The sequence below is a fragment of the Stegostoma tigrinum genome, unplaced genomic scaffold (assembly GCF_030684315.1).
Source record: "Stegostoma tigrinum isolate sSteTig4 unplaced genomic scaffold, sSteTig4.hap1 scaffold_555, whole genome shotgun sequence".
NCBI lineage: Eukaryota > Metazoa > Chordata > Chondrichthyes > Orectolobiformes > Stegostomatidae > Stegostoma > Stegostoma tigrinum.
This window is the reverse complement of record NW_026728489.1, coordinates 1-17730: the sequence shown is the minus strand read 5'-3', so window position 1 is coordinate 17730 and position 17730 is coordinate 1. Positions and strand designations below refer to the sequence as shown.

The following is a 17730-nucleotide window of genomic DNA, read 5'->3' as shown; positions in this document are numbered from 1 at the left end:
CTATAAGGGGACCCTGTCCCAGAGGCTGGAGCATTTCTAGCCGGAGCTCGGAGGGAAAGGGTCATCGCACCCAAAATGCTACCTCGGGACTTTTTCTTCACAGATGCTGAGCATTTCCAGCAACTTGTGTTTGCATTTCCACCCGGAGGTGGGTTTGTGGAGAGTCACCATGGGACACGAATGGGTGTGGGGTTGGGTGAGGCAGTGACAGAGACTGTCGAGAGAGACAGAGAGAGGCAACTCCTGTGTCACGGTTTGGAAAATCTCCGGCAGTTCTTAATTTCTCTCTCAGCCGAAGGCGCTGTGTGCTTTGGTTTCCTTTCCTCTTGTACTCTCTCCCCCTGTGAATAAAGCCAGAGTGAGAGAGAGTGAATTTGTGGTGGGAGAGAGAAAAGGGACAGAAAGATGGAAATAAAGGAGCATGACAAGGGAGTGAAATTCGGGCCAGCAGAGGTGAGAGAGGGGGAGAGAATCAGAGTGAGGGAGGAACAGCAAGAAAACACAAACAAAAGAGAATGGGAGGTAACGAGGTGTTCATGAGCATGAACACAGCAGGACATGCAGCATCAGAGGCCAGGGAAGCTGATGTCAGGATGTCTGCTGCGTTCAACTCCCTCCCCCCACCGGCTCCTCCTCCTCCCCCCCACTCCCCGCTCCTCCTCCTCCTTCCCCCCCCCCCCGTCCTCCTCCTCCTTCCCCACCGTCCTCCTTCTCCTTCCCCTTCCCCCCCCCGTCCTCCTTCCCCCCCCCGTCCTCCTTCCCCCCCCCGTCCTCCTTCTCCTTCTCCTTCCCCTTCCCCCGCCGTCCTCCTTCTCCTTCCCCTTCCCCACCGTCCTCCTTCTCCTTCCCCTTCCCCACCGTCCTCCTTCTCCTTACCCCCCCCCCGTACTCCTTCTCCTTCCCCTTCCCCACCGTCCTCCTTCTCCTTACCCCCCCGTCCTCCTTCTCCTTCCCCCCCCCACCGTCCTCCTTCTCCTTCCCCCCCCCACCGTCCTCCTTCTCCTTCCCCCCCCACCGTCCTCCTTCTCCTTCCCCCCCCACCGTCCTCCTCCTCCTTCCCCCCCCACCATCGTCCTCCTCCTTCCCCCACCCCCGTCCTCCTTCTCCTTCCCCCCCCCCCCCCACCCCGTCCTCCTGCTCCTTGCCCCGTCCATTCATCCATTCCTTCCTCCCGTCAGGCCTCACTCCCCCCCTCCAGCCATCCATTCCTCCCTCCCTCCCTCCCTCCAGCCATCCATTCCTCCCTCCCTCCCTCCCTCCCTCCAGCCATCCTTTCCTCCTTCCCTCCAGTCAGTCAAAACAACAAAGCAAATTACACCACACGAACAGGCCCTTTTGCCCTCCAAGCCTGCGCCGATCAAGATCCTCTGTCTAACTTCTCACCTGTTTGCTCACGGTCTGTGTCCATTTGCTCCCTGCCTGTCCGTGTACCTGTCCAAATATATCTTAAAAGATGCTAATGTGTCTGCGTCGCCCACCTCCACTGGCAATGCGTTCCAGGTGCCCACCAACCTCTCTGTAAAGAACTTTCCATGCATATCTCCCCTAAATTTTCCTCCTCTCACTTGGAACTCATGACCCCTAGTAATTGAGTCCTCCGCTCTGGGTGGCAAAAGCTTTTTGCTGTTCACCCTGTCTATACCCTCATGATTTTGTCGACCTCAATCAGGTCCCCCCCAATCTCCATCTTTCTCATGAAAATAATCCTAATCTACTCAACCTCTCTTTGTAGCTAGCACCCTCCATACCAGGCAACATCCTGGTGAACCTCCTCTGTACCCTGTCCAAAGCGTTCACGTCCTTTTGGTAATGGACACAGTACTGTAAATGTGGCCGAACCAAAGTCCGATACAACTGCAACATGACCTGCCAACTCTTGTACTCAATACCCCGTCCAATGAAGGAAAGCATGCCATATGCCGCCTTGACCACCCTATTGACCTGTATTGTCACCTTCAGGGAACAATGGACCTGAACGCCCAGATCTCTCTGTTCATCAATTTTCCCCAAGACTTTTCCATTTACTGTATAGTTTGTCCTTGAATGTGATCTTCCAAAATGCATCACCTCGCATTTGCCTGGATTGAACTCCATCTGCCATTTATCTGCCCAACTCTCCAGTCTATCTATGTTCTGCTGTAACCTCTGATCGTCCTCTTCACTATCGGCTTCTCCATTCCTCCCTTATAAGGTGATTAGTCAAGACTTAGGAGGCATAGAATGGGTTAGCAAAATGCAGGGGATGGGGACAATTGAATTGTGGAGCTGGTTTAAGGAACAGATATTGCGTGTCCTTGATAGGCACGTCCCTTCAGGCAGGGAGGAAGCGATAAGCTAAGGGAACTGTGGTTAACTAAAAAAAACTTGTATCTCTCGTTAAGCAGAAGAGGGAGGCTGATGTGATGATGAGGCCAGATGGTTCAGATGAGGTGATGGAGAGCTACAGATTAGCTGGGAAGGATTTAAAGAGAGAGTTAAGAAGAGCAAGGAGGGTACATGAGCAGACATTGGCAGGTAAATAAAGGAGAACCCGAAAGCTTTCGATAGGTATGTGAGGAATAAGAGGATGTCTGGGGTAGGCATAGGGCCAGTCCAAGACAGAAGTGGGAAGTTGTGTGTGGACGCTGTGGAGATTGGAGAGGTGCTAAATGAATATTTCTCATCTGTTTTCACTGAGGGACAGGAGAATATTGTAGAGGAGGTGACTGAGTTAGAGGCTACTAGAATTGAAAGGGTTAAGGTTAGGAAGGAGGAAGTGTTATCAATTCGACAACGTGTGAAGGTAGATAAAACCCCTGGGCCTGATGGGATTTTTCCGAGGATTGCCTGGGAAGCTAGGGAGGAGGTGGTGGAGCCTTTGGCCTTGATCTTGGAGTCCTCATTGTCTACAGGTTTCGTACCAGAGGAGTGGAGGATTGCAAATGTTGTGCCCTTGTTCAAGAGGGGTAGTAGGAATGACCCAGGCAATTATAGACCTGTGAGCCTTGGGTGTGTTGTAGGAAAAATTTTGGAAAGGATTATAAGAGATAGGATTTATAAACATCTAGAAAGCAACAATGTGATTGGAGATAGTCAACATGGATACGTCAAGGGCAGGTCATGTCTCAGAAACTTCATTGAATTTTTTGAGAAGGTGACCAAACATGTGGATGAGGGTCGGGCAGTTGGCGTGATGTACATGGACTTGAGTAAAGCCTTTGATAAGTTTGCCCGTGGTAGGCTATTGGAGAAAATACAGAGGCACGGGATTGAGGGAGCTTTAGCCATTTGGATGAGAAACTGGCTTTCGGTAAGAAGGCAACGAGTGCTGGTTGATGGAGAATATTCAGCCTGGAGTCTGATTACTGGTGGTGTGTCTCAAGGATTTGTTGTGAGACCACTGCTGTTTGTCATTTGTGTAAATGACTTGGACGCAGGCAGTGGTGGATGGGTTAGTAAGTTTGCAGATGACACTAAAGTCGGTGGAGTGGTGGACATTGTGGAAGAATGTTGCATGTTGTAGGGAGACTTGGATAAACTGCAGAATTGTCCCTAAAGTTGGCAAATGGAGATTAATACGGATAAATGTGAGGTGATTCACTTTGGGAGGACTAATAGGAAGGCAGAACACCGGGTCAACGGAAAGATTCTTGACAGTGTAGGTGAGCAGAGGGATCTTGGTGTCCACGTGCATAGATTCCTGAAAATTGCTACCCAGGTAGATGGTGCTGTTCAGGAGTCTGATGGTGTGGTAGGTTGCAATGGTAGAAGGATTGAGTTCCGGAGACGTGATGTCATGCTGCAACTCTACAAACACTAGTGCGGCCTCGGAATCGTTGGAACAAGTGCAGAGGAGGTTTACCAGGATGTTGCCTGGTCTGGAGCGAAGGTCTTGTGAAGAAAGGCTGAGGATCTTGGGCCTGTTCTCATTGGGGAGAAGGATGCTAAGAGGGAATTTAATAGAGATAATACAAGATGATCAGTGGTTTAGATAGGGTGGACAGTGAGAGTCTTCTTCCGAGGACGATGACTTCAGCTTGTACAAGGGGGTGCAGCTACACATTGAGGGGTGATGGTTTTAAGACAGATGTCAGAGGTAGGTTCTTTACTAAGAGAGTGTTAAGGGCGTGGAATGCTCTGCCTGCCAATGTTGTTACCTCAGCCACATGAGGGGCCTTTAAACAGCCCTTGGATAAGCATATGGTTGACGATGGGGTAGTGTAGGGGAATAGGCTTAGATTAGTTCACAGCTCGGCGCAACATGGAGGGCCGAAGGGCCTGTTCTGCGCTGTGTTGTTATATGTTCTATTACAGTTCACAGATTACTCTCCCACACATTTTAGTGTTAAGTGTGAAGAGGATAATGAACGTCTGCAGAAGGACACAGAAAGTGTAAGTGAATGGACAAGGGTCTAGCAGATGGAGTGCAATGATGGAAAATGTGAGGCTATCCATTTTGGTGGCAATTCGGGCAAAATGGAGTATTACATAAATGGTGAAAAATTGTAGCATGCTGCTATGCAGAGGGAGCTGGGCAGCCTTGTGTATGAAGCACAAAACGTTTGCAGACGCAGCTGGTAATTGAGGCAACAAATGGAATAGTGTCCTTTATTGCTCGAGTGATGCAGTTTAAAAATCGGGAGGGGATGCTCCAGTTGTATAGGGTGCTGGTGAGGCTTGATGTAGAGTAGTTTGTACAGTTTTAGTCTCCTCACTGGAGAAAGGATGTACTGGCACTGGAGGGGGTGCAAAGGAGCTTCACAAGATTGATTCCAGAATTGAAAATGTTGCTGTATGGGGAGAGTTTGAGGAGACTACGATTGCACTCACTGAAACTTCGAAGAATGAGGGATGTTCTAATAGCAACTTTTAAAATTACGAAAGAAATACACAGGAAAGGAGCACTGAAGTTGGTTCCACTGATGGGTGAAAGTACATCTCCGGGGCACAGCCTCAAAATAAGGGTGAACAGATTTAAGACTGAGTTGAGGATGAGCTTCTTCATCCAAAGGGTTGTGAATCTGTGGAATTCTCTGCCCAGTGAAACAGTTGAGGTTCCCTGGTTGAATGTTTTAAAGGCCAAGACAGATAGATCTTTGAACAGGAAAGGAATTGAGGATTATGGTGAATGGGAGGGTAAGTGGAGCTGAGTCCGCAAAAAGATCAGTGATGACCTTATTGAATGGCGGAGCGAGCTGGAAGAGACAGATGACCTACTCCTGCTTTATTTCTTATGTCCATATGTCCTTAGATTGCCATCCTTGTCATTCCTCCTTTCCTGGAATAGGCCAGATCTGAACGCTGATCAGTAGGTCTTTAAATAACTTCCACGTATCAAATGTCGACATGTACAATAAGAGCTCCTCCCAATTAATACTGCTCTGCTCCTACCTGATACTCCTTCCCCCAATTTAGTAGCTTCCCACAAAGTCCTGATAATTCATAGCTATCTTAAAATGTAAGAAGAGGCGATCACCTCGTTTGAAGAAGCTCCTGGTTCAGTGTTTTTCCCCATGTGGGAGTCAGCTACAGGTTTTCTTGTTCCAAGATTGGGGAGGAAATGGCCGAGTGGTAGTATTACTGGACTGTTAATTCAGAGAGTTAGATAACATTCTGGGGACCTGTGTTCAAATCCCAGCACAGCAGATGGTGGAATTTGAATTGAATATAATAGAAAATCATGAATGAAGAATCTAATGATGACCATGAATCCATTGCCAAATGTCAGAAAAACCCACCTGGTTCACTGATGTCCTTTAGAAAAGCAAACTGCCATCCTTACGAGGTCTGGCCTACTTGTGACTGCAGACCCACAGCCATATGATTGACTCTGAACTGTCCCCTGGGCAACGAGGGATGGACAATAAACACTGCGTAGCTAGTGATGTCCTCCTCCCATTAACAAATAAATAAAATTGGATTCTACGTCTTCCGATTGAAGATTGTTTCTTGTTCTCTCAGTAATTTCATCGCTTAGTCAGTTTCCCTCCTGCCTGTCTTTTTGGAATGTCACGTAGCCCTGCACATTTACCTCCAGTGTTGATCTCCTTATAACCATGTCTTTGAAATAGCTCTCAAATCATGCCCGCCAACCTGTATGTGTGCTATTAATTTGTTGATTTTGTTCTGAATACAATGAGCACGTAAGCAAAGAGCCATTAATTTAGCTCTATAACTTTATTTCACCTCTTGACAGTATTTACAGCTGTTTTCTGTTTCTACATGCTGTCTTTTGCAATCCCACACTGAGTATTGTTATCTCAATAGTTCTTGAATGTCAGATCGTGTGTATTCCTGGGCGACTCTGCTCGTGTGGTCTGTGGAGTTGTGGAGGTCGCAGTTCTAGGACAGCCATTTCATAGGCCTCTGCTGCAGGTTAGAAGAAAAGACAATCTCTTGCTCTGAGCTCTGCAAACCAGGGCAATGTCAAAAAGGAAACAAGGTCAAAAGAATTTCAATAAGAATCTCAAAATTAACTGCTGAATTCACATAAGCATTCCGGGGATCGCCCAACTTAGTGGCCACAACATCCCACTTTCTTTTCTTCACAAACAATCCAAAGGCTGAACTATCCGTATCCCTCTTAACGGTTATGTTTTTTGAGCTAATTTCTTGTTTCTAACTTGTGTGTATTTGTGGTGCCTTCTGACTTCTTGCATTGAGCAATTGATAAACTCACTCTCTCACTAATTTAGTAAAACCTGGTTTTATAGAATCCCCGGTGTGGAAACAGGCCATTCAGTTCAACAAGTCCGCAGCAACCTTGCAAAGAGCATCCCACCCAGACCCATCCCCATTCCCAACTCTATCCCTGTCAGCCTGCATTTCCCACGGCTAATATACCTAAACTACACGTATGTGGGCACTGTGGGTAATTCAGCATTCCCAATCCACCTAACCTGCACATCTCTGGACTGGTCAAAACAATGATTCAATATGAATTAGTTAGAATGCAGCTGTTAACAGCAATCCTCCGTCCCTGTGTTGGAGCGAGATTTAACATTCAAGATCCAAAATGATACACTTGAACAAGGTAGTTCAAAACAGCCAGCTCTCTGATTGAGGTTGTTGACTTGCTCGCCGAGCTGGCTTGTTTTCATTGAGACGTTTCGTCACCATGATGTGTGACATCATCAGTAGAGCCTCCAGCGAAACAATGTTACTCTACTCTGTCTGGAATTTATACTGTCCGGTCAGTTACCATGAGTACTGTCATTTCGGGTTTTGATCTGTATGGTTTTGTATGTGGGGGTCCAATTGTATCTGTTTGTTGGCTGCATTATGGGTGGAGGATCACGCCTCTCATACGAAACTGGGACAAGGTAACCATAGTAGCCCAAGCCAAGCATAGACCCGCAGAGGGATTCTCGAGGCATGGTTCTCCACCCATTCTCCAATCTCACATTCTTGGTCTCTTCAGTTTGAATATGATCACTCAACCATAGCCTTTATGACAAACAACGTAGTCTTAGTTCCCATAATCTTCAAACAGGACTGTCCAGACAGATCCACTTGTTCTCATGATTTCGTCTTCTGTTGGAGGGATTCTGAAATGTCTGCATTCTTCCTCAACTGAGCATTCCTTGCGTTCGTGGTTGACAGAGCTCTCAGCTGTGTCCAACCCATCTCCTACACTTTGGCCTCCCCCCTGATGATGTGCACTGGTCCTCAAAGCCCAACCCATCAATATCCACATCTAGAAAAACATCAGCCACGATTTCCAACAAGATTCCACCACCAGGCAAATATTCCCCTCCCCTCTCTTGTCAGCCTTCCGCAGAGACCATTCCGTCAGGACACCTCAGTCCACTCTTTATCCATTCGCAACACCTCCCCATTACCCGACAGCACTTTCCATGCCACCACAGAAGGCATAATATCTGTCCATTTACTTCCTCCGGCTTCATTATCCAAGGCTTCCAGGAGAAGCAGCGATTTACCCACACCACTCAATCTAGTCTACTGTATTCACTGCTCACAATATGGTCTCCCTCTGCATCGGGGAGACGAAACACAGACTGACCAACCGCTTGGCAGAACACCTATATTCTGTCCGTAAAAATGGCCCCAAGTTTCCAATTGCCTGTCACTTGAGCACTCCATCATGATCCCTGGGCAAAATCTCTGTCTCAGGCTTGCTGCAGTGCTCCAGTGAGTGCAAGCTAGAAGAAAAAAATCTCATGTTTGCGTTGCAGAACACCTCCGCTCGGTTTGCAATAAACAACAGCACCTCCCAGTCGCGAACCATTTTAACTCCCCCTCCCATTCCTCAGACGACTTGTCCATCGTGGGCCTCCTGCAGTGCCACAATGGTGCCACGCAAAGAGTGCAGGAACAGCAACTCATTCCGCTTGGGAGCCCTGCAGCCCAATCGTATCGATGTGAAGTTCCCAAGCTTCAAAATCTCCCCTCCCCGACTGCATCCCAAAACGAGCCCAACTCATCCCCTCCCCGCACTGCATCCCAAAACCAGCCCAGCTTGTCCCGCCTCCCTAACCTGTTCTTCCTCTCACCTATCTCCTCCTCCCACCTCAAGCCGCACTTCCATTTCCTCCTGACTAACCTCATCCTGTTTGCTTGACCTGTCCGTCCTCCCTGGACTGACCTATCCTCTCCCGACCTTCCCACCGATACTCTCCTCTCCACCTATCTTCTTTTGTCTCCATCTTCGGTCCGCTTCCCCGTCTCTCTCCCTATTTATTTCGGAGCCCTCTCCCCAACACCCTCTCTGATGAACGGTCTAGGCCCGAAATGTCAGCTCTTGTGCTCCTGAGATGCTGCTTGGCCTGCTGTGTTCATCCAGCTTCACACTTTGTTATCTTGGATTCTCCAGCATCTGCAGTTCCCATTATCTCTGGATAAAGGAGAAGATAGGTGGAGAGGAGACAGACAGGTTAAAGAGGCGGTGGATGGAGCCAGTCAAGATGAGTGTACGTGGGGAGTTAGGGAGGGGATCGGTCAGTCCAGGGAGGACAAACAGGCTAAGGGGGTGGGATGAGGCTGGTAGGTAGGAGATGGGGGTAGGGCTTGAGGTGGGAGAGTGGGTAAGTGGGAGGAAGGACAGGTTAGGGAGGTGAGGATGAGCTGGGCTGGTTTTGGGATGTAGGTGAGGAGGGGAAATTTTGAAGCTTGTGAAATCCACACTGATACCATTAGGCTGCAGGGTTCCCAAGCAAAATAAGTGGTACTGTTCCTGCAACCTTTGGGTGCCATCGTTGTGGCACTGCAGGAGGTCCAGGATGGACAGTCCATCTGAGGATTGGGAGGGGTAGTTAAAATGGTTGGCGACTGGGAGGTGCAGTTGTTTAGTGTGAACCAAGCCTCCGCTTGGTTTCCCTGACGTAGAGGAGGACCACACAGATAGTGGGAACTGCCGATGCTGGGGAGTCTAAGATAACAAAGTGTAGAGCTGGATGAATCAAGGGCTATGGGGAGAGTACAGGGAAGTGGAGTTGAAATGCCCATCAGCCATGATTCAGATGCCAGAGTGGACTTGATGGGCCAAATGGCCTTACTTCCACTCCTCTGTCTTATGGTCTTATGAACACAACAAGCCAAGCAGCATCATCCAGCTCTACACCTGTTATCTCAGATTCTTTTGTGTCCGATTCCTGACAAAAGATCTGGACCAAAAACGTCAGCTTTCCTACTCCTCTGATGCTGCTCAGCCTGCTGTGCTCATTCAGCTCGACACCTTGTTATCATGGAGACAGCACATGTTAGGTGTCTTTGCTACATCAAGTCTCCTGAGTGTCATAACCTATATGACAATGTGTATCAGCTCTGAACTTATTTGTATGTTGAAGCCATTCATGTAATTTGCATGTGAATAAATTTACATTTGGGCTCTGGTGAAATACAAAGAAACCTAGACTTGTTTGAAAATTAAATCGACTTAATTAATTCAGTCATATAATTGGCATAAAAATATAAGAAATTAATCCTACTCAAAATCTTGGAGATGTGTTTGTTTGGCATTAGGGTATTGAAGGTGGAGATGTGGTCAATAAGTAGGAGCTTGATGTAGATGCCCTTGTTATCTGGACGTTCCAGAGGTGTGTGTAAAGCCAAAGAGAGGACATCGACGATGGATCTGCTGCATCAGTAGGTGAATTGCAGTGGATCAAGGTAATGTGGGAGGGTGGAGTTGATGTGACCCATGACCAACCTCTCAAAGCACTTCATAGTGATGAAAATGGATGTAAGAGCCACTGGGCAGCAGTCATTTGAGGCTTCTGGAAAAATTTGCTGACGTTCAGTGCGGGGATCTTAAAGCTTTAGCATGAACATCAGAAAATTGGAGAAGCCTCGAGCATATGAGTACAGGTAGCTGAGGGTAGGGAGGGCGGGAATTACAGAAATCAAAGAGGGCAAGACACAGAGAGAGAGAGCGAGAGAGACAGAGATCAGAGTGAAGAAATGATTGGCCTGGTAGGCAGTGGAAAATACATGATTTTCCATGGAACATGCAGACATCTTCGAAAAACAGGACATTGAGTTTTCAAAGTTTTGGAAATTAGTGTTATAGTTGATTTAGAGTGAATCAAATTGCTGTTCACACCATTGCCATCACCTTGCCCTTGTCAAGACAGACATGGATAAAGTTCTCAAAGCTGATAGAAAATTGAAAGCACTGGCATCCTGTGACGATGGTACGTTTCCTTCCTTTAAAAATAATGCTTGCAGCTTAATTGGCATAATAAAGAGCACAGGGGCTCTGCTTGACACTGCCGCCTCACGGCACCAGCAACTTGGGTTCAATTCCACCCTTTGACTATCTGTGTGGAGTTTGCACATTCTTCATGTGTCCGCATGGGTTTTCTCTGGGTGCTCCAGTTTCCTCCCACAGTCAAAAGACGTGCAAGTTCGGTGGATTGGCCATGCTAAATTTCCCAAGGAGTTCAGTGATGTGTAGGTTAGGTGAGTTATGGGTGGATGGGTCTCGGTGGGATGCTTTGAGGGGCAGTGTGGATGTGTTGGACTGACGGACCTGTTTTCACACTGTAAGGATTCTCTGATTCATGATTCTATGATTTTACTGAGCACAAAGGTACAATATTAGCCCGTCATATTTGTCTCACCTCTTGACACATTGACAAGAAAGCTTTAATTTCAGTTTCTGTGCATTTTCAATGTGTCTGCTGTCTCTAACAAGGCTTGACTGTATCTCCTTCTCTAATGCACATCTCCTGTCCCCTAACAAGTAGAGGTGTCACTTGCTTTTCATTCAGTACCATCAGTAAAACAATAGCCTCCATATTCCAAGATAATAAAATGTGAGGCTGGATGAACACAGCAGGCCAAGCAGCATCTCAGGAGCACAAAAGCTGACGTTTCGGGCCTAGACCATTCATGAAGCTTTTGTGCTCCTGAGATGCTGCTTGGCCTGCTGTGTTCATCCAGCCTCACATTTTATTATCTTGGAATTCTCCAGCATCTGCAGTTCCCATTATCTCTGATACTATTTTAGCCTCCATATTCTATCCAGCGGCTTCTCTTAACACTCACACACTGTTCTTTTTTCCCTCCAGGTATTGACCACTCATCATTTCTTATTCCTCTCCTCATCTCATCTCTCTCACATACGCTCTCTCGATCTCTCCTCTCCCTATTCTCCCCCAACACTTCACTCAGGCACAAACAGAAGTTCACAGTCACACTATGTTGCACATGCATATCCTATCCCTCATGCACAAACATACTATCCACACACACTGACCGCGGACAGACACACGCGGACAGACACACACACACAGAGTCACGTTCTCACTCATTCATACTCCATACTGTCATACAATCATGCATGGTCTTGCACACATTCCGTGGCACACTTGCATGCCCTGTTCGCAGGATCTTTTGCCAATGTTCATACTCTCAACTACACACAGACACACACACACAAAACTCTCCCTCACACACTTGGGCTTACAAATTCACTTGCTCTCAAGCTCACTCGCTCTCACAGACACTCTCACTGCCTCATGCATGCTGTTACATTCGCTTTTGTGCTGACTCTCGTTTACACACTCTTGAGCACAGTCACTGGCGCACACATTCTGTCCTGCGCACGCTCACACTTTCGTGCACTGTCTTTGCACTCTTGAACACAATCATATGTTCACCTCTCTCTTGCACACAGTCAATTTGATTTAGAGTATTCATTATTACATGTGCCTAGGTACAGTGAAAAGTTCTGTGATGCATGCAGTATAGACAGATCATACCATACAAGGTGCATTAGTGAAATGGAACATAATGACAGCAACAGAGAAGATGCACAGAGAGCAAGATCAAAATTAGATTTAAAATTTTAAGTGTTCTATTCAGATGTCCAATAACAGTGGTGAAGAAGCTTTTCTGGGATCTGTTCACACATGAATACAAACTTTTTGACACCTTCCCTTCAGAAAAGGGTAGAAGAGAGTGTAATTGGCGGGTGAGAAAGACCTTTGATAATGTCAGTTGCTTTCCCGAGGCAGCAGGAAGTATAGGTGGAATCAATGAGTGGAAGGCTGATTTGCATGATGCACTGTGCTGTGTTCATGACTGTGGAGTCTGTTGTTTTCTTAGGAAGAACAGTTGCCAAACCATGCTATGATATGCATCCAGATAGGATGCTTTCTCTGGTACATCAATGAAAGTTGCCCTTTATATTTGAATTGCCTTAGCCTCCTGGGAAGTAGAGACATTGGTGTGCTTTTTTGCCCATTGCGACGATCTGGGTGGACCAGATTTTTCACAGTCATTGATGTGACTCCATTATGGCGTGTTAACCAGATCAACAATGTCATTAAAAATATCCTGAAGGAGGAGGACTGTAAGACGCAGCTCGATGTACACTTTGGTAAGATGAGTGATGAGGTCTTGCATCAAGTGTTCCGAGAGCTAGGCAGTGGATTAAATAGCAGAACCTCTAAAGTTGCAATCTCTGGATTATTCCTGGTGCCACATGCTGAGAAGGCAAGAAAAAGGGGAAGAAAACAGATGAATGCTTGGCTCAAGTGTTTGTGTTTGGGGAGGGATTTAGACACATGGATCTGAAGGACAATTTGTGGGGATGGTATATCCTCTACAAGTTGGCTGGTCTGCAGCTGAAGCAGAAAGGAACCAAAATCCTTGCACAAGGGTTTGCTAATGTGGTGAGGAATTTAAGCTGTCGGCCTCCAAGCAGTGGGCAATTGAAGAGCAGGTAATTCACTGAGGGGTGAGAAAATAATAATATAAAGATTATATTAGTGGATTTCAACTGCACAACATTAATTGAGATAACATAAAAGTTTGACTTGGGAAATAATTCTTTAAATACATTTGAGAGATTATTTAACATCACCATGTAGACGAGCTTGTAAGGGACCTACTTCTGGGACACAAAGGCAGTGTTCAAGGTGACAGTGGCTAAGTGCTTTAGTGATAGTGACCGCGACAACAGACTTTTCAACATGGGAGAGGAGATCTGTTTAAAAAAAAATGTTTTTGGTTTGGGGTAAGGCATATTTGACTGAAACAAGGCAGGATCTGGGTGTAATATTTTGGGAAGTTAGTTGAGGGCGAATCTACAGCAGAAAAGGAACTGGGAGAGTAAAGGCCAGCTATGTTCCGTTTTGGGTGAAATTTATGATCAACAAGCCTGGAGAACCCTGGATCTTGAGGAATGTTCAGGACATGTTTATGACAAGTGCAAAGGGAGCAAATGAATGGATGACTAGTGACGTATAAAAATGAAGTGTGAAGATACGGTGGTGGCCAAGATTGGAAAGAATATCAAGATATTCTGCAGGCATATCAAGCAGGAGAATAACCAGGGAAAGAGTAGGGCCAATTAGAAACCGGGGTGTACGAAGGGTGATGGGGCAATCTGTGTTCAGAACTGAAGGGCATCGATACAGTTGACAAGTACCTCCCATCTGTCCTCCCTTCAAGGAGGAGCATTGATGTCTATAAAGCAGGAAGATGCAGTGTGAAATTGAAATTATTGGCTGGTTTAAAAGTGAACAAATCCCCACGCCCATATGAGTTGTTTCCAAGACTGCTGTGGGAGAAGAGAAAGAAAATCTCTTCAGAGATAGTAGGAACTGCAGATGCCGGATAATCTGAAGAAACAAGGTGTAGAGCTGGATGAGTGCAGCAGGCCAAGCAGCATTAGAGGAACAGGACGGCTGATGTTTGGAATCTGGACCCTTCTTCAGAAATGGGGCAGGGGAAGGGGATTCTGAAATAAATATGGAGAGAGGGGGAGGCGGATTGAAGATGGATAGCTGAGAAGATAGTTGGAGAGGAGACAGACAGTTCGAAGCGGCGAGGATGAAACCAGTGAAGATGAGTGCTGGTGGGGGGTTAGAACATAGAACGATACAGCGCAGAACAGGCCCTTCGGCCTTTGTTGTTGCACCGACCAGTGAACTAATATAAGCCCACCCCGCTACACCAGCCCATCAGCGCTCATCTGCTTACCCAAGGACTGTTTAAATGCCCCGAATGTGGCTGAGTGAACCACATTGGCTGGCAGGGCGATCCACGCCCTTACCACTCTCTGAGTAAAGAACCTGCCTCTGACATCTGTCTCAAATCTATTATCCCTGAATGTGTAGCTGTGCCCCTTTGTACAAGCTGAAGTCATCATCCTCGGAAAAAGACTCCCACTGCCCACCCTATCTAATCCACTGATCATCTTGTATGTCTCTATTAAATCCCCTCTTAACCTTCTTCTCTCCAATGCGAACAGACCCAAGTCCCTCAGCCTTTCTTCGTAAGACCTTCACTCCAGACCAGGCAACATCCTGGTAAATCTCCTCTGAACCTTTTCCAATGCTTCCACATCCTTCCTGTAATGGGGCGACCTGAACTGCACGCAGTATTTCAAGTCAGGCCGCACTAGCTACATCTTTTAATATACTAGCACAGAGTACATCAGGTCCCAGATACCTATCGACCTTTAACCCCATTAGTTCCCCGAGCACCTCTTCTCTGGTGATATTTCTTGTCTGCTTTTTGCTCTTTGTTCACTAAATAGTTTTGAGATGGTATTTGTGCCTTTTGCTGTGAAGACTGACATGAAGCATTTATTTGTCTCATTTGCCATTTCCTGATTCCCCATTATTATTTTTGCAGCCTCCATTCTTTAAGGGATCTGCGTTCACTTTGACTTCTTCCTTCCTTTTCATTTGTTTAAATAAGCTCTTATTGTCAGTTTCTTTTCTATTTCTCGACTTTGAAATCTTTCCTTATTTCTGGTTTCCCACTAACCTTGGGCACTGACTGTTGAATTGGCAGAACATTGGAGAGAATGCTGAGGATATGGAAGTTTTGGTCTGGTGAATAGTACTCGACATGGTGCTGTTGCCCCCACTCCTGCTCAGGTGTCTCCCAGTTGAAATGCCAAATGGGACCCTGCCCATGCTCTTCACAGCTGCCCTGCAGCATTAAATGGCTGGAGGCAGGACATGGGGCGCCTCTTTGATGGAAGTTCTACCTTGTAGAACTCCTGGCCACTTAGAGCCCAGAAGAGTCTGAAGTTGCTGATGGCTGGATGGCAGGTCCCGGACGAGAGGTTCGGAGTGGTCGAGGGTTGTTCGGGGATGTTGAAACGTTGGATGAGAGTTTAAGGGCGTGAAGTGCCTTGGATCAGGCCAAGGGGCCTGTGGATGAGGATCCCCTACCAACTCAGTTTTTCGAGGCTGGATTGTGCATGTAAAGCTCACTGCCTTCCTGATTGACATCTATCTCCTTACGCAATAAATTGCCATCAATTGATCTCAGCAGGCCAAAGGATAGGCAGGCTGCTTGACAGTTCCCCAGAAGTTCCACACATGTACGCACAAGTGCCCTCCAGATTTTATGTGCTCCTTCCCACCTTTGTATTTGTGGGATGGGGCTGTATAATGGAGCTCGTACAGTGCTAAAACGAAGAAGTTATCCTGAACCTTGAAATAGGACTGGAATGATGCACCCAAATCTGGGACTAAACTTCAAGAGTAATAATTTTGGTAGTATTGAGTAATAATGATGAAATTTACCCAACCTGTTTTAGGATTGTGACATTTTATCAACAAATTTAGCTAATGCTATTTTCATTGGAGTACAGGGGATTAATAAGTAGTTAATGGAGACATAAAGGATTATGATTGGTTGGGATAAGATAAACGTGGAGAGGCTGTGTTCCCATGGCTGGTGGATGATGTTACAAGGAGAAGGGAATGCATTCATGTTTTGGGGAAAAGATGTAGGGCGATGTAGAGGGGAATTTTTTTCAAGCAGTGAACGTTCATGGGCCAGGATCTCTCTGCCTGTGAAAGGGTTAGAAGCCGAGAAAATCAACGATTTCACTCAGATGAATGCATATCTCTGGGAGCTTCATTCCTCATATTGCCATTAGATTTTATTTATGGAGGTTCTGTTGTATTTGGAGTGGTTCGATTGGCATTCCATGTTTTGACCATGTTTGCCAGATTTTGTTGGCATCATGTGAACTAAAATGAATTGATACTTGTTTAACTACTAATTGTTTTTGGTAGATGCTGTAGAACATACCATGTGTATGACAAAGGAGCAAAATTACAAGAGAAATCTAGTTCAAAACCGAGGTAACAGAGCGCCTTTTTAAAATGAACAAGAATGTGTGATTAACACACTTCATAGCTGCAACCTAGTGTGATTTAAATGAATGCTGATTACCAGCAGTGAAATAGGGGTTGTAAGATCCACTATTTGAAACGAGTAAAGAGCCAATTAGTTTGTACTTTGGATTTGGGTGTAGTGAGAATGCACGTCGGTTGAAAGAGATGGATGTTTTAGTTTAAATTGTACTGAGTCCTGCTTCATAAATATAAAGGAGGGCTTCATAACATACAAAGCTACTGTTCCTCCACCATTGTTCTGCAGAAATTACTGAACCAAACGACAGAATATGACCAGCATCATAAGACCATAAGACATAGGAGTGGAAGTGAGGCCATTCGGCCCATCAAGTCCACTCTGCCATTTAAATCATGGCTGATGGGCATTTCAACACCACTTCCCTGCATTCTCCCCCTAGCCCTTGATTCCTTTTGGGATCAAGAATTTGTCGATCTCTGCCTGGAAGGCATCCAACGTCCTGGCCTCCACTGCAATCTGCGGCAATGAATTCACAAGCCCACCACTCTCTGGCTGAAGACGTGTCGTCTCATTTCAGTTTTAAATTTACCCCCTCTAATTTTAAGGCTGTGCCCACGGGTCCTAGTCTCCCTGCCTAACGGAAACAACTTCCTAGTGTCCACCCCTTCTAAACCATACATTATCACTGACGGTTCCCTAGTTAGATTTGACATCGTGCATTTGAGAAGGAAATGGCCTGTTTCCTTCATTCCAGAGTACTTTTGTGAATCATTGTATTTATTTCTAGGCCAAATACAGGAATTAATTTTATTTGATAGCTCAATAAGTTAAAACTGTAATCAAAGTTAGTTTTCTTCCTCCTTTGTAGTGGATCTGTTGGAGTTGCACACAGCGCAACGCGTCTTTGATCAACACAAATTGACACAAACCGAGCAACTTCTGAATGTGACTGAAGTAATCAACTGTTTAACGTCCATTTATGATGTTTTGGAACAAAACCACAAGGACTTGGTCAATGTGCCACTCTGTGTCGACATGTGTCTGAACTGGCTGCTGAACGTATTTGATATGTATGTATGATTTACACTTTAATGTAGTATGTTTAGATTCTCCTAAGGTGCATTTAAACTGCATCCGACATATTGGATTTTGATATGT

The 17730-nt window shown here is 46.1% G+C and overlaps 1 protein-coding gene across 3 annotated transcripts in view; it reads left to right on the top strand.

Moving 5' to 3' along the window:
• Positions 1 to 17634, top strand: part of LOC132208868 (dystrotelin-like) — a 45652-nt gene extending 28018 nt beyond the window's left edge. For all 3 annotated transcript variants that reach the window (XR_009444976.1, XR_009444975.1, XM_059644183.1), the window contains exon 3: positions 17441 to 17634. Coding sequence is in view for 1 of the 3 variants with exons in the window: in XM_059644183.1 (XP_059500166.1) it covers positions 17441 to 17494 (54 nt within the window). In the remaining 2 variants the exon portion in view is untranslated. The remainder of the gene's footprint in view (positions 1 to 17440) is intronic.
• Positions 17635 to 17730: the final 96 nt, after the last annotated feature.